The 22,154-nt window shown below is 47.8% G+C and overlaps 3 protein-coding genes across 4 annotated transcripts in view; 2 read left to right on the forward strand and 1 right to left on the reverse strand.

Annotated features, from left to right (window-relative positions):
• RNF121 (ring finger protein 121) overlaps positions 1-19,021 on the forward strand; it is a 188,153-nt gene extending 169,132 nt beyond the window's left edge. Inside the window, exon 9 of the mRNA XM_081002318.1 lies at positions 18,967-19,021. Coding sequence (XP_080858444.1) covers positions 18,967-19,006 — 40 coding nt within the window. The 3' untranslated portion in view covers positions 19,007-19,021. The remainder of the gene's footprint in view (positions 1-18,966) is intronic.
• On the forward strand, positions 3,840-11,114 carry LOC308476286 (transmembrane O-methyltransferase homolog; the record flags this gene model as incomplete). The annotated part of the gene is made up of 3 exons (XM_081003832.1): positions 3,840-4,101; positions 7,833-8,029; positions 10,466-11,114. 3 exons carry the CDS (start codon positions 3,840-3,842, stop codon positions 10,784-10,786), a joined length of 780 nt encoding a protein of 259 aa, XP_080859958.1. The 3' UTR covers positions 10,787-11,114.
• Positions 14,309-19,820, reverse strand: ANAPC15 (anaphase promoting complex subunit 15). 2 transcript variants are annotated; one of them, XM_081002489.1, is made up of 5 exons: positions 19,675-19,820; positions 17,569-17,694; positions 16,835-16,894; positions 15,037-15,174; positions 14,309-14,747 (listed from the first exon to the last, which is right to left on the reverse strand). In XM_081002489.1, the coding sequence occupies exons 1-5, from the start codon at positions 19,810-19,812 to the stop codon at positions 14,700-14,702; spliced, it is 510 nt and encodes a 169-aa protein (XP_080858615.1). In that variant the 5' UTR covers positions 19,813-19,820; the 3' UTR covers positions 14,309-14,699. The 2 variants fall into 2 exon arrangements, with proteins under 2 accessions (XP_080858615.1, XP_080858614.1); XM_081002488.1 differs by having other exon boundaries at positions 15,037-15,177.
• Between the last annotated feature and the right edge of the window lie 2,334 nt (positions 19,821-22,154).

The raw sequence follows: 22,154 nt of genomic DNA on the forward strand, positions 1-22,154 counted from the left end.
CCAGCCTGACACTCTTATCCGCTACACTGCCAACCTGGGTCTTTTAAGGAATCTGAGACGGTGAGCCAGCCTGCAAACTGATGGCATTTGCCACCAAAACATTGGTGGTGGTTCTTGAGCATGGGCAAAATGATGCCACCAGCAAATTTAATAAATACAGTGGTACCTCGGGTTACATACGCTTCAGGTTACATACACTTCAGGTTACAGACTCCGCTAACCCAGAAATAGTACTTTGGGTTAAGAACTTTACCTCAGGATGAGAACAGAAATCGTGCGCTGGCGGCGCGGCGGCAACGGGAGGCCCCATTAGCTAAAGTGGTGCTTCAGGTTAAGAACAGTTTCAGGTCAAGTACAGACCTCCGGAACGAATTAAGTACTTAACCCGAAGGAGCACTGTAGCAACAATAGTGGTGCAAGCTGAAGGGCGGGCGGAAGTTCAACAGGCTCAGCTTCTCCTTTCCTCGCAGCGTTCCGGCTAAATGCACAGCCTGGGCTAATCTCTGCCTCAGAGCTGCTGAAAGGAAGCAGGTCAAACCCAGACCTGCGGGTGGGAGAAAGTGGCCCCTCTCAAAGGGAACCGAAACAATCGAGGTGAAATGAGATTTGTTCCAACGTGTTCCCAGTTATGCTCTTTGGTTTTTGAAAATTTCCTAATCAAGAACATAGATGCAAAAAGTGCTTGCTCCATTGCTGGAACGCATTGGCATGCCTGGGAGTCATTCTGGACTCACAGCAGTCCATGGAGGCACAGGTCAATTCTGTGTCCAGGGCAGCTGTCTTCCAGCTCCATCTGGTCCGCAGGATGAGACCTTCTCTGCCCGCAGACTGTCTCGCCAGAGTGGTGCATGCTCTAGTTATCTCCCGCTTGGACTACTGCAATGCGCTCTACGTGGGGCTACCTTTGAAGGTGACCCGGAAACTGCAATTAATCCAGAATGTGGCAGCCAGACTGGTGACTGGGAGTGGCCGCCAAGGCCACATAACACCCGTCTTGAAAGACCTACATTGGCTCCCAGTACATTTCCGAGCACAATTCAAAACGTTGGTGTTGACCTTTAAAGCCCTAAACTGCCTCAGTCCAGTATACCTGAAGGAGCATCTCCAGCCCGGACACTGAGGTCCAGCGCCGAGGGCCTTCTGGCAGTTCCCTCATTGGGAGAAGCAAGGCTAGAGGGAACCAGGCAGAGGGCCTTCTCAGTAGTGGCACCTGCCCTGTGGAACACCCTCCCTTCAGATGTCAAAAAGGAGAACAACTACCTGAGATTTAGATGACATCTGAAGGCAGCCCTGTTTAGGGAAGTTTTTAATGTGTGACATTTTAATTTATTTTTAATCTTTGTTGGAAGCTGCCCAGAGTGGCTGGGGAAACCCAGCCAGATGGGCAGGTTGCAAATAATAAATTATTATAATTATAATTGTAATTGTAATTATTATTATTATTATTATTATTATTATTATTATTATTTAGCCACCCTTCATGCAAAGGTTCATAGATATAGCTCCCCCCCTTTTATCCTCCCACTAACCCTGTGAAGCGGCTTATTTCACTTCTGCAGAGGCTTCAGGGGCCTCCACCTTTCCCTCGGAAGTGGAGCTCCCTCTGCCTTGTCACCTGTGCCAGGATGACGGCAGGTGCGAAGCGAAACCCAAGAGGCGGCTTAGGTGACACCATCCATCATTTATGGCTCTGGGCAGGAGGGATGCTGCTCCGCTCGGCCTCTCGCCCCAGACGCCTGGGGGAGTCAAGAGGGACTCTGCATCCCAGCCTCCAGGTGGGACACGACTGAGCAGGTAAGAACTGCCTCCCCACCCCTCCGTGTCCTCAGCATCCTGGCAGAAGTGCTGCCTCTGTCGTTTCAGGTGAGGCAGAGAGGAGAGGAAGAATTTTTATTCATTTGCTGCATTGTCTTTTTCTCCAAGGATGGCGCGCGCGATTCTCCCCCTCCTCATTTAATCCCCACAACAACCCTGTGGGGTAGGGCAGGCTGAGAGGCAGCGACTGGCCCCCAAAGTCACACCCAGCGGGCTTCAAGTGGTCAAATGGGAATGTGAACTCTGGTCTCTCCAAAGTCGTAGTCCGACACTCTAACCCAGGGGTCAGCAACCTTTTCCAGCCGTGGGCCAGTCCACTATCCCTCAGACCATGTGGGGGGCCGGACTATATTTTGGAAGGGGAAAAAATGAATGAATTCCTATGCCCCACAAATAACCCAGAGATGCATTTTAAATAAAAGTGCACATTCTTCTCATGTAAAAACATGCTGATTACCGGACCGTCCGCAGGCTGGATTGAGAAGGCAATTGGGCTGGATCCGGCCCCCGGGCCTTAGGTTGCCTACCCCTGCTCTAACCACTACACCGTACTTGTTCTTGGTCACTCCCAGAGCTCAGAATCCGTGAGGAAACCAATTCCCTTTGGTTTATTACTCATTCTGTTAAACTGCTCCACACAGATCCTACCCCCAAAAGTTCTTTGCAAAACGCATGAGGTTATTTCTTCGTCTTTTTGGATCCCCGCTGCCCATTCCCTTCTGCTGATAAAATGACCGCCAGATAATAGTTGCCTCTTCAATTTCACATGCTGAATGACCACCTTCTGTCCAATGACGGCTGGCATTGATGTTACTGAACTATCCCCACCCAGAAGAGTTGATGTGGGTACCAAATTCAAAAGACGCACCTATCGATATCGGAGGTCTCTTAAAAGCAAGGCAGGCAGCCAGCAGTTAACCTGGATGTGGTATGTTAGAAAAGTTACATGCTTCGGAATAATGCAGTTGGGGGGGGGTCTCACTGGCTGTGAGATGTAGTGGTTAGTGTACCAGACTATTTACAGCTACTGGAGGAGCGTGCCTTTGGGGCTGAAGTCAAACTCTTGGAAGGCTGCAGTGCCTACTGTAGAGACTGATAGAGGAGAGAGATGTTTTGTTGCAGCTGGGGCAGAGGAAGGCGTCCGGTTGTGCTGTTGCAGATACACCCGGGAGTATCTTCTCTCTGCTCTCCTCCCAGAGGTCATTCCTCCTCTGGTCACTGCTAGAGATGCACAACCTGACTGTCTCCAGGCACTGCAGTTGTCCGCAAGGGATTCCCACAGGGCTGGGTTGGTGTTGCCAGCCTTCATATCATGTTTGCAGACATCTTCGTAGTGCAGAGTTAGTCTGCCAGCGGGCCTTCTGCCTGAAGCCAGCTCCCGGTAGAGCACGTCCTCAGGGACCCTGCCATCTTCCATTCTGTGGACGTGACCAAGCCAGAGTAGACAGGAATGTGAACAGGCTGGGGATGTGGGCTTAGAAGAGTTGGTGTAGTGGTTAAGAGCAGTGGACTCGTAATCTGGTGAACCGGGTTCGCTTCCCTGCTCCTCCACATGCAGCTGCTGGGTGACCTTGGGCCAGTCACACTTCTCTGAAGTCTCTCAGCCCTGGGTAGTGATAAGGCGGGATATCAAATCCAAACTCTTCTTCCTCCTCCCCCTCCTCTTCTTCTTCTTCTTCTTCCTCTTCTTCTTTCTTCACCAAGAAGGTCTTCTCCTGCATCCCCACCAAAGATGTCTGAGAGGGTGGTGGGGCAGAGAGAAGGGCTTCCCCCCTGGGCAGATTCGTTTGGGATAAAACGCTCCTTCAGTTAGCCTGGGCCCAAGACATATAAAAGGGACTAACAGTGTCTATTCATGTCTACTCAGAAGTAAGTCCCATCCAGATCTGTGAGGTTTGCTCCCAGGGAAGTAAACATGAGACTGCAGGCTGATCCAGAATTTGGGGGTGTCGCCCCGGCCTTCCTTGCCCTGCTTGTGTCTCCCACAGGTCTGAGGACAGCGGCCGGCTTCTCGACACATCACCATGGTCTCCCCGGCTATTGCGCTGGCGTTCATCCCTTTCGTGGTGACGCTGCTCATCCGCTACCGGCACTACTTCTGCCTCTTTTACCGGGCGGTGCTGGTGCGGCGGGTGCGAGACTACCTGACGGGCATCCCCAAGGAAGAGAGGGCCTTCCAGTACGTCTTGACCCACACCATCCCGGGAGACCCCCAGCACATCTTGGAGACCTTTGACCACTGGAGCTACCACTGCGAGTATCTCAGCAACCTGGGACCCCAGAAAGGTGTGCGATGGGGACGGAGGAATGTCCCTGTTTCCATCGGAGAAATGTTGGAGGGGATGGAATAGGATGTCCCTGTTTCCATCAGAGAAATGTTGGAGGGGATGGAATAGGATGTCCCTGTTATCATGGGAGAAATGGAATAGGACCTCCTTGTTTTTACTGGAGAACTGTCAGAGGGGATGGAATAGGACGTCCCTATTTTCGCCAGAGAAATGTTGGATGGGATGGGAATGCAGTGAGGAAGCCCGGATCCGTTTGTTTTTAATTTGCCTCTGTTTCTTTTTGAACAGCCTACCCCATGTTGAAGGCCTGAGACACGATGTGATTGCCTTGGCCCCTTGACTTAATCAAGTGGCAGGGAGTTCCAGGGAATGGGCTCTTCTTAGGTCTAACTGTAATGAGAGGGAGAGCACACACTGGTAAGGACATAAGCAGGGGTGCCCAAACTTTTTTCAAAGAGGGCCAGATTTGATGAAGTGAACATGCGTGAGGGCCGGCCAAAGCTTTTTTTAGGATTGAAGTTGTTGAGCTTTTTTACAATTTTACTCCGGGTTAAATTGACCAGCGGACCAGATTAAACCCCCGAAACGGACTTTGCACATGCCTGACATAAGGAGAGCCATGCTAGATCATTGCAGGGGGTTGGACTAGATGATCCTTGGGTCCCTTCAGAGGCACAACAGCAGAGAAAGAAAATAGCCACCATGTCTCCTCCGTGAATTTGTTGAATCTTCTTTTAAAGCCATCCAAGCTGCTGGCCCTCACTGCCTCCTGGGAGAGAGAATTCTGTAGTTTTTAAACTTCCTGTTGCCCCTTCAAGGTGCTGTTTTATTAGATGTATCATATTGGCCCAAATATAAGCCGCACCTGAATATAAGTCGCACCTTTAAAATTCAAAGGGCGGGAGGGGAGAGAGAGAAAAAGACAATGCCAGAATATAAGCCGCTCTCTTAAAATTCCGCAGTCACTCACACCCGTTTCGTTTTACCGTATGTCTGTTTCAGCAGCGATATCATAAAAGCCCATTTTTGTAAGGTTGCAAATTTAAGCCGCGCTGTAACTTTTCACGGTCAGAATTTTTTTGGGGGGGAAGTGAGACTTATATTCAGGGCAATACCTCCACATTTAGAAGCAGATCATAGCGGAAGCAATCAAACTACTAAAGCAGGCAGCAAAACTGCTGATCCTAAATCAGAGTTTTTTATTTATAGCTGTGGCCGCTTTTTTGTGGTTTTAGTCTAGATAGAATTTTGGGCATATGTTGTACTAATGTCAGCTGTGGTAATCAGTAACCTGCCCTAGAAGTATTTGGTGAAGGGCAGGCTAGAAGCACAAATAGCAAATAGATAAGGCCAGGTCACATGATCCCTCTTTCTTTCTGCCTATTTAAAGTGCTCTAGACCGCCTCTGCTAGAATGCTGTGCCAAAGACTAGAGAGACCGCGGCAACCATTAAGGAATGTAGAACCACAGAATTGTAGAGTTGGAAAGGGGTCCTAAGCGTCATCTAGTCCAACCCCTGCCATTTACAGCAGTGATGTCCAAACTTTTTCAAAGAGGGCCAGATTTGATGAAGCGAAGGGCCGTGAGGGCCAACCAAAATTGCTGAACTTTTTTTAGAATAGAAGTTGTTGAGCTTCTTTTAGGATTGAAGTTGTTGAGGTTTTTTTTAAGGATTTTACCCCAGGGCTCAGGGCAGCTAACACCAGTAAATTACAAGAAAAACATAACAGGGGGAAAAAAAACCCCAATTTAAAATGCGGTTTAAAATGCAGCCTCATTTTAAAAGTAGCCCATAGATCAAAACCATAAGGGGAGGGAAACATAAGGGTCAGACTGAGTCCAAACCAAAGGCCAGGCGGAACAGCTCCGTCTTGCAGGCCCTGCGGAAAGATGTCAACTCCTGCAGGGCCCTAGTCTCTTGTGACAGAGCGTTCCACCAAGTCGGGGTCAATACTGAAAAGGCCCTGGCCCTAGTTGAGACCAATAATAAACTGCCACAGGGGCCAGATTCAATTGACCAGCGGGCCGGATTACGCCCCTGAAACAGACTTTGGGCATGCCTGATTTACAGCATTCGAGCCAGGCGCCTATGTACAGTTATTGAAAACAACCTGGTTACAATGAGCTTCTAAGCTCACCATCTCTTTTAGTTATTCACTTTGAAACATCTTTTAGCCCTGACGCACCTGGGCTGTTTTTAGGGCTTATAGCATACGCATGTTATTTGCATTATAATTACTATTACGTTGTATTTCCCCCTTATGCTGCAAGACACTCAGTATACGATTGTAAGAGAGAGTCGTAAGAGCCGGTGGCATCCGGTCCCAGGTGTTCCCTTACAATTTATTGCAGCTTTCAAACTAACCAGGAATTGGTTGGTTTTCAAAGGATGACGTTTCAAAGCATTTCAGTGAACCAAGATTCACAGCGGAAGCGATTCCCAACCCCTCCCAGAGGGCCCGCCCCACAAGCCAACACAAGCAAAGAATCATGTTAATAGACTTTTGGTTGCTTTGTGCCAGTTTCTGGTCGAGGAGCCAACAGCGCAGCTGTAAATAGTGTTGTGCCCTGTTGCATTGGCTGCTGGCACACTGAAGCTGCCTGCCAACTGGGTTTCGGCGTCACAGCACATCCCTTAGAATTCTAGAGTTGGAAGGGACCCTGAGGATCATGTAGTCCGGCCCCCGCCTTGCGGGGATTGAACCTGCAACCTGGGCGTTATCAGCACCACGCTCCAGCCAGCTAAGAGGAGAGACTGTTTCTGAGCACAGGCAGAGAGTCTTTACCTCTGGCACAGAGGAACCACAGCACTAAAGCCTTGGGCTTCGAGCCAGAGGATAACTTTTCTGCCTTGATCCAGGCAGGAGACTGAGCTCCCTAAGTCCGGCCGGCCAAAATTAGCAGGCCCCAAATAGCTTCTACAGCTGTACAAGCCGCACGAGACTTTAGCTCCCGGACTGTGAAGGCAGCAGCTATTCGTAGGGCCCTGGTGGGCTCCCCCCCCCCCCCAATTTTTTTATTCATTTTATAACACAAATAAACAATACAAACAGAAATACAAACAATACAAATTCTTGTCTTACCCTTATTTTTTCAAAACATTTTTAGGTGAGTTTCCCCAAGTCCCCCCATCTGATTTTCATTTTACCTCATCTTTAGCAGTTTCATATATCATAAATTTTAACCATTTTTTATCACACTTACTTTTACCTTAAAAATCTTCACATTTCATCACTTACTAATAATACTATTTTAAAACACACTGTCTTCTACTTCTAACCCTACAGCCTATACCCACTTCCAAAGCTATTCTAAGATTTAAATATTAACGTATTTTTTCCAAATATTCTTTAAACTTCTTCCAGTCTTCTTCCACCGTCTCTTCTCTCTGGTCTCGGAGTCTCCCGGTCAATTTGGCAAGTTCCATATAGTCCATCATTTTTGTCTGCCATTCTTCTATAGTTGGTAAATCTTGTTTCTTCCAATTCTTCGCTAGTAATATTCTCGCCTTGGTGGGCTTTTGGGTTTCACAGCCTTCCCCAAGACGGTGTCCTCCTGAGATTTCATACTCTGGCTCCCAACAGTCCTGGCCAGCCCCGTGGAGGGCACCGTCTTGGAGAACGCTGTCTTAGAATAACCGCAGGGAATAAATTGGGAAGAGGTGGCTGGCTGCTGGGCAACCTCCATCCTTCCTCACCCCAAACGCAACCTTGATTTGATGCCTTCTAGCCAAAATCCTGGAGCGGCTGATCTATGAGAAGGCTCCCCTCCGAGTCTTGGAGCTGGGCACCTACTGCGGATACGCCACCATCCTCATCGCGCAGCTGTTGCCACTGGGCGCCCGGCTGTACACCGTGGAGATGGACGAGCGCAAAGCGGCCGTGGCCGAGAAGGTCATCCGCCTGGCTGGCTTCGACGATGACACCGTGAGTGCCTTGTGCTTCCACAGCTGCCCTTGCCAAGCTGCCGGGGGACGGGGGGCAGAGCTAGAGGCAAAGTGAGGCGGTTGGTTGCCTTAGGGTGGCAGGCTCTGGAGGGCTGGGGAACGCGGCAGATTCACCTCCTGTGCTTGTTTGTGCTTCCTCTCCTCTCTGCCGTGAGTCTGTTGTGCCACGGCCAGGCACGTAACTGCAGCCGCGTGGCAGGCAGGCAGAGGACATGGCATTTTCTGTTTTGCCCATTATAAGAAAAAGTGCTCCTTTTCTCTTTTGGGGTATTCCAGAGCCCATATAGAGTCCTGAAGCAGGTTGCCCATCAGTAGGAGGAAATAACAGAGGTCAGCCAGAGTACAGTGGCCCCTCTGGTTGCAAACAGGATCCATTCCGGAGGCCCGTTCACAACATGAATAGAACGCAACCCACAATGGCGCATCTGCTCACACGCAGGTTGCGATTCGCCGCTTCTGCGCATGACGTCATTTTGTGCATCTGCGCATGCGTGAGCGGCGAAACCCGGAAGCAACCCTTTCCCGTACTTCCGGGTCGCCGCGGGACGCAACCTGAAAAAACATATCATGGAGCAAATGTAGCATGAGGTATGACTGTATATTGAGAAGCAAAGCGACTAGTGAGCCTGATCTTTATTGAACTGTTGCAACAGGATGCCCCCTTCACATGCAGCAATTTTTAAATTGTCCACCCTGTAGCCCAAGACCACCCCCCCAAAACATGATACATACATTGCAGGAGGAGGCAAGTCTACAGCAGAAATCCTGTCTGCCAGGATACCTGATAATGGTCACTGTTTGCTTTACCTGGGCAGCCTGGCCATTCTTTTGTGATGGTAAATACTTTAGTTCCTGAGTCCAAGGTCATAGGCTCACCCTATTCATACACAAGTACACCCTTAAGACTGGATTTGCAATCAAAAGGACAATGGGAAGTCTTTCCCCAATTGCCTCCCTTACTGCAGAGGAATATTTGAGGTCATTGGGAGAGTCAAAATGGCTTCAGGATTGCTCTCCCACACTATTTCAGACACATGGTTCATATATTTAGATATGTGTGCATTTATGAATATTTATTCTATATTGGGAGACCTTAAAATTCTCGTAACATCCCTAACAGCAAAACCTCCAGGGCTAGCTAGCCCTGGCCTGAGACACAATCAAGCAGGGCAAACTGGAGCCATCAGAAGGAAAGATGCACACTCCCAAGAGTGTGAATCTTTGTCAAATTTTTATTAAACTTCAAAATATTTACATATATTTTTTCCCTTTTTTAAAATAAAGAAACCCCCTTTATTCAAAAGTTACAATACAATGCAATGCAATACATTTTCAATCCATATATCCTCTCTGCAGACATCAGTTTTTAAGTTTGTTAACCATTTCTCTTGAAACATGACTCCCTGCCTGAGATCCCACAGAGTCGCTGCTGGCAGTCAGTGCAGGCAGTACTGGGCTAGATGGGCCCATGGGCAGATTTCCCTGTGGGTGGATCCTGGTGGCAGCCTGCCTCTCTTTCTTTCTTTTTAATTTTTTTAATTTTTTTATTAAAGTTCTTACGTTACATCGGTAAACATTATCACATTACATCACAAGGCTTATTATACTATCATTTTCAACATGTATACAAAGTTTATATATGAAAGGAAAAACCAGGACGAAAAACTTTCCCAAAATCTTATATGTACCAACACTTTGGACTTCCTGTCTATCCCATTGTAAATTCCTTTTTTACAAATGAATGTACTCTTATTATTGTATATTTCTTTACATTTTATCTAATACATTCCTATGTCAATATGTACCCTCGGTCTTATTTCTCAACTCAGTCTCTCTCCAACGTCAATCGAACGCTAGCGCAGATAGCGAGCCTTTACTGTATTTTTGAACATATATCTTACATCTATCCCACTTTTCCATAAATTTTTGTTTTGAGTTGCCTCTCCAGCTATTTGTCAACTGCGCCATTTCAGCAAATTCTTGTAACTTGTTATGCCAATCTGTTATTGTCGGGGCTTCTTCTTCCTTCCACCCCTTTGCCACCAAAGTCCGAGCTGCAGGCGTTGCATGTAAAAATACCTCCCTAAAGGCATTCGGGATGTCCCTGCCAACAGAAATGCCTCTGCCTCTATTTCAAGAGAGCCAGTGTGGTGTAGTGGTTAAGAGCGGTAGTCTCGTAATCTGGGGAACCGGGTTCACGTCTCCGCTCCTCCACATGCAGCTGCTGGGTGACCTTGGGCCAGTCACACTTCTCTGAAGTCTCTCAGCCCCACTCACCTCACAGAGTGTTTGTTGTGGGGGAGGAAGGGAAAGGAGAATGTTAGCCGCTTTGAGACTCCTTAAAGGGAGTGAAAGGCGGGATATCAAATCCACACTCTTCTACTCTTCTTCTTCTTCAACCGCTTCTCTCGCGCAGGTGGAGCTCATCCGGGGACCCTCGCAGGAAGTCATCCCCCAGCTGAAGGAGAAATACGGGCTGAGCCACGTGGACTTCATCTTCATGGACCACTGGAAGCGCTGCTACCTGAGAGACCTGCAGCTGTTGGAGGCCCACGACCTCCTCCTGGAAGGGGCCACCATCGTGGCCGACAACATCATCTTCCCCGGCGCGCCTCATTTCATGCAGTACGTCAAGGCCTGCGGCAAGTATAAGTGGAGGATTCACAGGACCAGTCTGCAGTACTTCCGGGCCATTCCCGACGGCGTGGCCCAGCTCACCTGGACGGGTCTGCAGTGATGGGAGATGTCACTGTTATAGGAATAACTGCTCTGTTTCCCTTATGGGGTATTCCAGAGCTCGTATAGAGTCCTTATGTGGGTCCCCTATCGGTAGGAGGAAATAACAGAGGCCAACCAGAGAATATTGAGAAGTGTTGCAGGAACCTCCCCCCCCCAATCATTCAGTTTGTACAAACACGACACACACATGACATACGTGATGTTTCTGTTATAAATTCATAGAAAATCAGCCGTACATCGGATCTGTACCGTTCCACTTTTATTTTACACCATGAAGGAAGGACTATCAAAGGGGGGGAGACTTGACACAAGGCAGCCATAATCCCCCAAGCGAGCCCTTACCCAGTTGGCATGCCAACCTTGATGGTCCTAGGCAGAAGATCATTACACTCACAAAGGACCTGCATATGGAAGTGGATTCAGCACGGACTGAAACAAAAGACAGTGACCAGCCCTTCCCTCTGGGGGCAGGAAACAGTGAACTCCTCTTTGTCCTCAGGAATGTAATCATGGGGAGGGGGAAAGGAGGAACCGGACAGGTGACAAGACACTCAGGTTACCACCACAGCTCCTCCCTGAACCCCTCCTCTTTGTGATGTGTCAATGATGTAGTCATGATGTGGTCAAGATGTAGTCTTAGGGGTGTAGCATGGGGGAGTAGTAGCTAATAAAAGTTGGGGTCTTCTTTTGTTCGGGGCTTCCATCTTGTTCCACCTTGTGGGAGTCCTGTCACAACAGTCTTCAATAAAGACCAAGCCTACTGGCTGCTGTTTTGCTCTGCTATTCCTGGCTGGTGTCCTTGTTTTTTGTCCAAGGGAGCCCTCAGATTTCTCCGTTAACAGAAGCAAAGCGGCTAATAAGCCCGACCTTCAAGGAACGGTTGCAACAGGTCCCCTCTCACCACACACAGGAGGGAGAACCCTGAACAATGGTGTGCAAGGCCTTATATAGAGTTTTGAAATTGCCCACCCAGTCGCCCAAGACTCACCCCCCCAACAAAAATCATACATACATCACAGAAAGAGGCGGTCTACAGCAGAAATCCTGCCTGCCAGGATACCTGACAATGGTCACTGATTGCATTACCTGAGCAGACCGGCCATTCTTTTGTGATGGTTACTACTTTAGTTCCTGAATCCAGGTCACAGGCTCACCCTATTCACACCCAAATACGCCTTTAAGACAGGATTTGCAAGCAAAAAAACAAAGGGAAGGCTTCCCCCATTTGCCTCCCTTACTGCAGAGGAATATTTGAGGCCATTGGGAGATTCAAAATGGCCCCAGGATTGCTCTCCTGTACTATTTCAGACACATGGTTCATATATTTAGATATGTGTGCATTTATGAACATTTATTCTAGATTTGAGACCTTAAAACCTAACCCTAACATCGCCAATGGGGGCCTAGACAGCTCCTTCCTCAAGAGCCTGAGATGTGGCTATAAAGAGATGGGGTGGTCTCCTTTCTTGCAGGGAGGGAGAGCAAAGGAAGATCCTGTCCTGGTTTGCACACCCTTGTAAACAGCCATGGAAATGGCACCAATATAACGAAAGCAAAATGACTCTGTTCTCATGCAAATTTCCCGTTTTTGGGTGGGTACTGAAGACCTGCTAATACTCATCTCCTAGCGCAAGACCGACCAGTTTTTAAGCTGATCTATTTATTTCTTTATTTAGTTTGAGTCACTGGGGAATGCAGATCTGAGTTCCCCATGGCAGGCCTTGCCAGATGCTAGAATTGAGGCAAGTGAGCTATTTGGATGTTGCAATTATCAACTGGCAGTTTGAAATCTTCTCTGCCAGCAAACAAAAAAAGCCCCAAGATTTCTAGATTGGAACTGATTAACAGACCTCAGTCTAGTTCAAGGCGGTTCAAAAAGAAGGCAAGAGGGAAACACTGTGAATTATATTTAGAAATCTAACTTGAATGATTGCAGAGAATAAAATGATCTGCCCTGACTCCAACTGTCTTTTTTTCAGTCTGAACAAAATACCAGGGGCAAATGGATGGGGCTTCACAATTAAAGGAAGGAGTTAGCAAATAGCACCTCTCCTAGATGGCCAGGGTTTAGATGGCCAGTGTTTAAATGGGCTTTGCTCAAAGGTCAGTAACCAAATGGGCTCATCTCAGAACCACAGCAAATTCTACAATACCCTGACTGACTGAAGACCAAGAAAAAAACCATAACAAATTCCTTGTACTAATTACAGTGGTGCCCCGCAAGACGAATGCCTCGCAAGACGGAAAACTCGCTAGACGAAAGAGTTTTCCGTTTTGGAGGTGCTTCGCAAAACGAATCTGCTATGGGCTTGCTTCGCAAGACGAAAATGTCTTGCGAGTTCCTGCGTTTTTTTCCCCCTTTCCCCCCTCTTTTTCTAAGTCGCTAAGCCGCTTATCTGCTTATCCAATAAGCTGATAAGCTGCTAAAAGCCGCTAAAAGCCGCTAAAAGCCGCTAATAGCGCTAATAGCGCTAATCCGCTAATCCGTCAATGGGCTTGCTTCGCAAGACGAAAAAACCGCTAGACGAAGAGACTCCCAGAACGGATTCTTTTCGTCTTGCGAGGCACCACTGTAATTTAATCAGATTTCTGCCCTGCAATCACCAATGTCACCAAAGCAGCTTACAATAACAAAATTTTGTTTAAAAACTACTATAAAAACAGCAGGGCAGGCGAAATCTGTGAAACCAGGCCATTAAAACATCAAACAACAGAGGATGATTAAACAGGGGCTCAGACATTATTTCAAGTTGTTAGAGAACAGGCCAGATTTAGCCTGGTGCCAAAAAAGCAATGAAAGGTCCAAGATAAATATCATCAGGGAGGAATTCTCACAATTTGGGCACCTTCCCTCTCTATAGTAACCTCCTGCCACCCCGCCCTGTTTAACCTCCAAGCAAATTGGATCACACTTCTCAGGCAATACACTTTTTCACTAATGCCTCTAAAAATATTAGTGGCACAACAAATTCCCTGCATTGTTTGCGCTGTCAAGCCTGCCTGTTATTTCGCACACCAGTGCTGCTCCAAACTGAATTTCTGTCTCTGCTACAGCCTGCAGGCATTGTTTAAAGAGCAGGAATTGGCTATGCTCTGCCCTCTGTGGTTGGAGGCATCAATGCTTCTGAACACCACTTGCTGAAAAAACACAGGGAGAGATGCTCTTATCCTGCGGGGGGGGGGGGGGGGTTGCCACAGGCATCTGGAGAGTCACCATGAAAACAAGATGCTGGCCAGATGGGCCCCTATTGACCTGACCCAGCAGCTCTTCTCAGATGGCTCAGTCAGTAGAGCGTGAGACTTTTAATCTCAGGGTCATGGGTTTGAATCCCAAGTTGGGCAAAAAAAATTCCTGCATTGCAGGAGTTGGACTAGGTGATCCTCGTGGTCCCTTCTGATTCTAAGAGTCTTTGATTCTTATGTTCTTTTCTCAGAGGTGTGCAGGCAATTCCCCACCCCCACCACTGTGATGGAGCCTCAAACCACATGCCAGGGCCAAGAAGAAAAATCATAGGCCAGATAACAAAAGAAAAATGTTTATTGACAAAACTGTTTCTGCCGAGAGCAGAAAACTCACACACACACACACACCCCAAACGCAAACAAAAGACCGGCTGCCTTTGCTGCCAAAGTCAAGCGCTGAACCTCAACTCCTTTCCTCTCTGGAGTTTTTAGCTGCCTCAAACACTTCAGCAGAACGACAACGAAAGAGCCCAGCGGGGCAGGACTTCTGCGGCAGGGATGGGGGCAGGAATGGGTCCCACTTCCCAGCCAGGATTCAGGGCAGGCCTGGATCACACACACACCAGCCTGCTTTGCAAACGGCCTGGCTCGGGGAGACATTCCCCTCCTTTCCTGCTCCACGGAGGACAGATACACATCCAAAGGCTGGATTGAGTTCTTTTGGGAATCTAGATCATCCACTGGTCCTGATCTTGCTCAGCCCCTTCCATATCCACCTGGGGAGAGACACAAAACGATGAATTGCTAAGAGGCCAAGCTGAAAGGGATGCCCACTGCGAATGGATAGCCTCTTGTGCGGATGTGAGCTACGGGCCCAGGCCCCCTGAGCTGCTCAGCTCCTTCAGCACTGCAGCACCTCTGCTGAGGTCCTCCTTGTATGCACTGCTGTCTCCCTCATGGTCCGCTGTCTGGCTACAAGGGCGCCCCAGTGAATCCCAAAGAATTCTTCCCAGATCTAGACGTGGGAACGAGGAAGCCAAAACCCATGAGGAGCCCCCTACCAACCTCATTGATCTCCCCATCATCCGGAGACTCGTTGTAGTCGTTCATCTCGTCCATGTCTTGCATGTCCTCATCATCTTCGGAGTCTTCCTCGCTGTCCTCGTCATCTTCGTCATCCTCTTCTTCCTCCTCGTCATAAGTCTGCTAAGGCAAAGCAAAGGCGCAGCCGTCACTTTCCTGCCAGCCTCTCTTCCCGGCTCCTGTGCGCCACAGAGCCCTTGTCCACAATGTGGGATCTTTCCTGTTCCAGCCCCTGGCCAACAGCTGACTTAACTGGCTGCTCTGCTTTATGTTTGTGACTTTGTGGCTTAGGGCCTTCGTATTTAAGGGACTTCCTCTCCTGGTCTGCCCCACAGAGGACCTTAAGGTCCATGAATAATCAAAGTTTAGAGGTCCAGGGCCCTAAGGAAATTAGATTATCCTCCACCAGGGCCAGGGCCTTCTCAGTGATGGCTCCGACCTGGTGGAATGCTCTGTCCCATGAGACCAGGGCCCTGCAGGATTTAACCTCCTTCCGCAGGGCCTGTAAGACACAGCTATTTTGCCTGGCTTTCCATTTGAACTTAGCCTGATCTTTTATTTCCCTTCTTTCCCTCCCCCTACCCTTTTTATGAAGATTACCCACTCTGGGATCCCACAGCTAATTCTCCCCTGGTCTCCTCGCTGGCCTAAATAGGACTAATTTAGCCAGCTAGCCCTGGTGATCACCTAATATTTATTGGATGGATTTCCCCCTAAATTGATTTTTGAATTCTGAATTTACTGTTATTCACATTTTATACTGTATTTTATGCTGCTTTTTGTTGCATCAATTAAGTGTTTTAAATTTGCTGTTAACCGCCCTGAGCCCGGTTTTCTGAACCTGGAAGGGCGGAGTATAAATAAAATTATTATTTTAAATTATTATTTTAAATTATTATTATTATTATTACTACTATTATTATTATGTTTTGCAAACTGCCTTGATACAGCTGTTACCGTTAAAGGTGATATAACAATATTTCACATAAATTCAACCATGTGGCTTACCATGTAAGCCCTCAAGACAATATTACAATTTATCTACAGCCCCTGCTATCCTCAAGGCGGATTGCAGCTTTAAAACGCAGGAAGTTCCTCTCAATCCTGCAAGCTCTCCTTCTAAATGATATGAAACACCCGTCTCAGTTCCTTTCCCTTTCTTACACACGTCACAATCTTCTTAAAAGGAGTCCAGGGTTTCTCCGCTCTTATGTAGCTCCTAAAGGGTAAGCCTAGAATTTCTCACATCCTCATTAAGCCTAGAAGGCCTTGTGCTTTTGTAACCCCTCCCTGCAAGATACAGGTGCCTGTTTTCTGTGCACTCTGCAGAAGATGGTTATAACAGCAACCAGCAGGAACCACTCCTCTTTTAAGAGCAACCAGGGAATGGCTCAATAGGAAGCAGAGGGTTTAGGCTTGCAGAGGAGGGATGATATGGGGGTGGCAATTGTGAGATCCTGATGTAAATGGTCCAAGTGAGAGGAACCATGAGAGGAAAGGACCCAAGAGATGGAGTGAAGCCATTAGGCACATCTAAGATAAGTGACGGAGGTGGAGGCAATCCCAGGGCAACAAGGCCCTTTCCTCTGGTGTGACATCATTATCTAAGTATGCGATGGTGGTGATGATAATAATAATAATAATAATAATAATAATAATAATAATAATGGCAGCCCATAACCTGCCCAGATCCATAGCTCCTTGAACAAACCCTCCCAATCTAGGTGCAGAACACCCCGGCCCCACTCCAGTGTATCCCAAGGGCTGACCAGGTTGTTACCTCGGAGGCAGGCTTCCCAATTGGGACCAAGTTGTTATCTTTCTCAGCGATGCTCTGCAGCTGTGACAAAGGGAGAAAATGTTAAATTAATTCAGAGAAACTATCAAGAACATCCAGAAGGAAGGTTCAAAATGAAGAAGAAGAAGAGTTTGGATTTGATATCCCGCCTTTCACTCCCTTTAAGAAGTCTCAAAGCGGCTAACATTCTCCTTTCCCTTCCTCCCCCACAACAAACACTCTGTGAGGTTCGTGGGGCTGAGAGACTTCAAAGAAGTGTGACTGGCCCAAGGTCACCCAGCAGCTGCATGTGGAGGAGCGGAGACACGAACCCGGTTCCCCAGATTACGAGTCTACTGCTCTCAACCACTACACCACACTGGCTCTCTGAAGACAGGTGAATTGGAGGGGAAAGCGGGGGAAAGGACACGCTTTCCAACGGACAAAATATGAGATTGCCCTCAGGAAAAAGCTCTTTCTTTTTCCTGTTCACTACACAGAAGCATAGAGTTTAAAGGACCACCAGAGTCATCTAGTCCAACCAATCACAGCTCAAGATTCCCCGGCAGGTGGCCGGCCAGCCTCTGTTATAAACCTCCAATGAAGGAGAGGCCACCACTTTTGAACAGCTCTTACTGTCAGAGAGTTCTTCCTAATGTTTGACTGGCTCCATCCGACAGCCCTGCTCCTTCCTCTTCCTTATTCCCAAAGACACCTCTGCTCCTTGCATTGCTCACCCAGGCCTGATGCTGCTGTTCTTGCTGCTGAAGCTCATTCTCATCCACACATGGCCGGTCCAGGTTAAACCACAGCGCCTCAGTGACTCGTGGGAAGAGGGAAGGAAAGAGCGTGGACATGTCTTCCTGAGGGATTGGGAGAAGAAAAATGGTTGGAAAAGCACTACAGTGGTACCTCTGTACCATTCTGGAGCCCCGTTCACATCCTGAAGAGAACGCAACCTGCTTCTGCGCATGCGTGTGACGTCATTTTGAGCGTTTGCACATGCACGAGCAGTGAAGCCTGGAAGTAACGCGTTCCGTTACTTCTGGGTCACCGCGGCGCGCAACCCGAAAACGCTCAACCCGAAGCTACTTCAACCCAAGGTATGACTGTATAGTCAGATATGGCACTATAAAGGACAGGGGCAGGTCTGATCCTGTGTCCCTAAGGAACGATCCTTCACTCATCAGCCACACAGCCCATGCAACCCAAACCATCGCCACATTGTACCAAGGGATTCTAGGCAAAGGCAGTACCCAACACATGGTCTTCAGCAAACACGCTTTGCTAGAAAAATGAGTACTTGATGCTAACACATGTAAATGAAGCAGCATTGGTTCGTTTTGCATTCTTTTGGATTGGATGTATCGCAGGCATCTCAGAGGACCAAGGTAAAGGACCCCTGGATAGTTATGTCCAGTCAAAGGTGACTATGGGGTGGGCCACTCATCTCATTTTCAGGCCAAGGGAGCCGGCGTTTGTTCAGAGACATCTTTCTGGGTCATGTGGCCAGCATGACTAAACCGCTTCCGGCACAACGGAACACCGTGACAGAAACCAGAGTGCACGGAAATGCCGTTTATCTTCCCGCCACAGCGGTACCTATTTCTCTACTTGCACTAGTGTGCTTTCAAACTGCTAGGTTGATGCTTTTGAATTCTGGTGCTGGAGGAGACTCTTAAGAGTCCCATGGACTGCAAGAAGATCAAACCGATCCATTCTGAGGGAAATCAGCCCTGAGTGCTCACTGGAAGGACAGATCCTGAAGCTGAGGCTCCAATACTTTGGCCACCTCATGAGAAGAGAAGACTCCCTGGAAAAGACCCTGAAGCTGGGAAAGATGGAGGGCACAAGGAGAAGGGGGCGACAGAGGACGAGATGGTTGGATGGTGTTCTTGAAGCTACCAGCATGAGTTTGACCAAACTGTGGGAGGCAGAGGAAGACAGGAGTGCCTGGCGTGCTCTGGTCCAGGGGGTCACGAAGAGTCGGACACCACTAAACAACAACAAGAAAGGCAACGAGGGAACTGAGTGGAGCTGCACTTAATTGCATCTTGAATGATAAATATAGGACTAATAAGGCAAGCAGTTTATCACATGGTGAAAGTTTTCCAGGGCGGTTTACAGCACAAGAGTGGCTGGGGAAGCCCAGCCAGATGGGCAGGGTATAAATAATAAATTATTATTATTAATTATTATATTTGTTGTTGTTTAGTCGTTTAGTCGTTTCATGATCTGTCCTTCCAGTGAGCACTCAGAGCTGATTTCCTTCAGAATGGATGTGTCTGATCTTCTTGCAGTCCATGGGACTCTCAAGAGTCTCCTCCAGCACCAGAATTCAAAAGCATCAATTCTTTGGCGATCAGCCTTCTTTGTGGTCCAGCTCTCACTTCCATACATCACTACTGGGAAAACCAGAGCTTTAACTGTACGGACCTTTGTCGGCAAGGTGATGTCTCTGCTTATTATTATATTACAAGATGAGAAACAAATAAAAATAATCATTACAATTATAATATAATATTAAGCAAGGGGCGGAGCTGGGGGCACCGCCTTCTCTCCCTCCCTCTATGGGGTCAGGATTCTTCCCCCCCCCCCCCCCACTTTCTCTCAGGCCCAGGAATACTTGGCGGGGCCTTTGGGGGGGTCACAGAGTGAGACCCCCCCCGCACCTATTTTAGGCACTGCCCGGGGGTGTTAAATGGGCTCCCCTGCAAGCCAAAGGTCATGACCTCCAGCGGCCAACAGCATCCGGGTCATTGAGCCCGCCGTGCCCCCGGTCCCCCCCCCCGTGCATCTCCTTCTCTCCTGCCCCCCCCCTTTCCCTTCCCCTCTCCCCTCACCTCCCACTTCGTTGCTGAGGGAGAAGCCGGCCCCGGTTCGAATCCCCCATGCCCCCGGAAGCGCACCTGCCATGCTCCGGAAGCGCTCCGCGGCGGTGGGGGGGGGGTGTTTCGGGTCTTGTTTGTTTCACTCAACATCTTTCACCGGAAGTGTTTTCCCCTCTTCACTTTTTTCTAACTCTAGGTTTTCCACGTGCCCAGTGCGCAGGCGCGTGGGTGGAGCCTCTTCGTCCCCGGCGGCTGGAAAGGCTCCTGACCCCGCCCCTCCCAGGAGGATTCCTGCGCGCCTGCGCAGTGGAGCCCTGTAGCGTCTGCGAGGGGCGGGTTTAATCAGGCGCTTATTCATACAGCTGTTAAGGAGGGAGGGGAAAGGAGGGGCAAGTTATTTGATTGGTTGATCGACCAAGCAATGAAGTAATTTAATTGGTTGATTTAAAAAATGCCATTCTTACTTCAAGCTGAACCCTGTTTAATTTTATTGTCAATAAAACCAGATTCGGTAGTAAAGGAGGAGTATTTAATGTGTTTGAAAATGCTGCATTTGGGACGGGAAGAGGAAGCTGGGGAGAAACTGACAGCAGATTGTTTCGCCCGCTAGAGCTGCTTGCATGTGGCTACTTTCAGCCCCAAAACCAAAATGTTTAATAAGGGAAAAACAAGAACAAAAGTTTGCATGAAAGTGGCAGAGGCAGTTTGGTGCAGTGGTTAGAGCAGTGGTGGCCAAACTTGGCCCTCCAGCTGTTTTGGGACTACAGTTCCCACCATCCCTGACCACTGGTCCTGTTAGCTGTGGATGCTGGGAGTTGTAGTCCCAAAACAGCTGGAGGGCCAAGTTTGGCCACCACTGGGTTAGTGTCAGACTGGGACCTGGAGGAGAGAAGAGTTTGAATTCCTCACCAGGCTCTCACAGGGTGACCTTAGGTGCCAGTCACTGCCTAACCTACCTTGCGGGCTTGCTGTTGTTGGGGGCATAAAATAAGGAGGAGGAGAGGCAGAAAAAGGTTGAATATAAATGCAAGTAATAATTGTCATTGATAATAGTGAGCAGGGGATGGGCCAGATCCATACTTCCCCTGTTGGACTTCCACACCCCCTACAAATCAACCCTTGCCTGGTCAGGGTGCCAGCTTGCTTCACTCCGTCTGCAACTCGCCTGCCTGCCTGCTGTAATATCATTAAATAAATGCACTTACGTAGGTGCTCTTCAGCCCCTTCTGGACCGGTCATTCCTTTTTTATATATATAAATGATTTTTATTAAGGTTTCAGAAAAAAAAAATTAGACAGAAAGACATAAAAAAAATACACAAATACACTATACATAATCCAAAAAAAGGAAAATAAACACACACAAAAAACACAAAAGCAAATAAAACAGAATAAACAGAACAGTTAAAAACAATATCACTTTTTCATTTCCGTTTTTAAATTTACTTATTTTCTGGACTTCCTCATACCTCCCTCTTTTGTATTCCAGTCCAAATTGTTTGTCCAGCAATTTCTTTTCCACTTTTTTAATCCCAGTCTTTAATCTTAATATAATATAATATAACATCAAAATTTTACCTCTTTAGTACCAAATTTCCATTTCCTTAAACTTCTTTAATCCTAATCTTTAATCTTGATCTATCTATAACTTTATCCTGTACAGCTGGAAACCACTTATTTTCAATCCAACATCACTCTAACATTCATTAATTTTGCAGTGTTTCTGTAGATAATCTTTGAATTTCTTCCAATCTTCCTCTACCGACTCTTCTCCCTGGTCACGGATTCTACCAGTCATTTCCGCCAGTTCCATATAGTCCATCAGTTTCATCTGCCATTCCTCCAGCGTGGGAAGTTCTTGTGTCTTCCAATACTTTGTGATGAGTATTCTTGCTGCTGTTGTTGCATACATAAAGAAAGTTCTATCCTTTTTTAACACCATTTGGCCGACTATGCCCAGGAGAAAGGCCTCTGGTTTCTTAGGGAAGGTATATTTAAATACCTTTTTTAATTCATTATATATCATTTCCCAGAAAGCCTTAATCCTTGGGCACGTCCACCAAAGGTGAAAAAATGTACCTTCAGTTTCTTTGCATTTCCAACATTTATTATCGGGCAAGTGATAGATTTTTGCAAGCTTGACTGGGGTTATGTACCACCTGTATATCATTTTCATACTATTCTCTCTTAAGGCATTACATGCCGTACATTTCATACCTGTGGTCCACAACTGTTCCCAGTCAGCTAACATAATGTTATGTCCAACGTCCTGTGCCCATGGACCGGTCATTCCTAGGGTCCAGATAGGAGGTGTGAAGTAGCAGCTTAAAAAACAGCAACCCAAAAGCATGCGCAGAGTTCCTCTCCTCTCTGCCCTATTCATTGACGAGCAAGCAAACTGCCTGAGTCGATCCGATGAAACAGCTTCCTTGGCAGGTCTTATTTCTATGGTTTGGAAGAATCACTCGCAGGAGCACAAATTTATTCAAAACT

This window comes from Podarcis pityusensis, assembly GCF_964106645.2.
Source record: "Podarcis pityusensis genome assembly, chromosome: 4".
Lineage (NCBI taxonomy): Eukaryota > Metazoa > Chordata > Lepidosauria > Squamata > Lacertidae > Podarcis > Podarcis pityusensis.

What these genes read in the sequence shown, in the direction of transcription:
- ANAPC15 (XM_081002488.1), bottom strand. Translation starts at nt 19,812, where the DNA reads ATGTTGAGTGAAACAAACAAGACCCGAAACACCCCCCCCCCACCGCCG. An exon ending in AACAGCAGCATCAGGCCTGG is followed by an intron (nt 16,895 to 17,568) that starts GTGAGCAATGCA and finishes CCTTTGTCACAG; the next exon opens with CTGCAGAGCATCGCTGAGAA. An exon ending in TTGGGAAGCCTGCCTCCGAG is followed by an intron (nt 15,178 to 16,834) that starts GTAACAACCTGG and finishes GCTTTGCCTTAG; the next exon opens with CAGACTTATGACGAGGAGGA.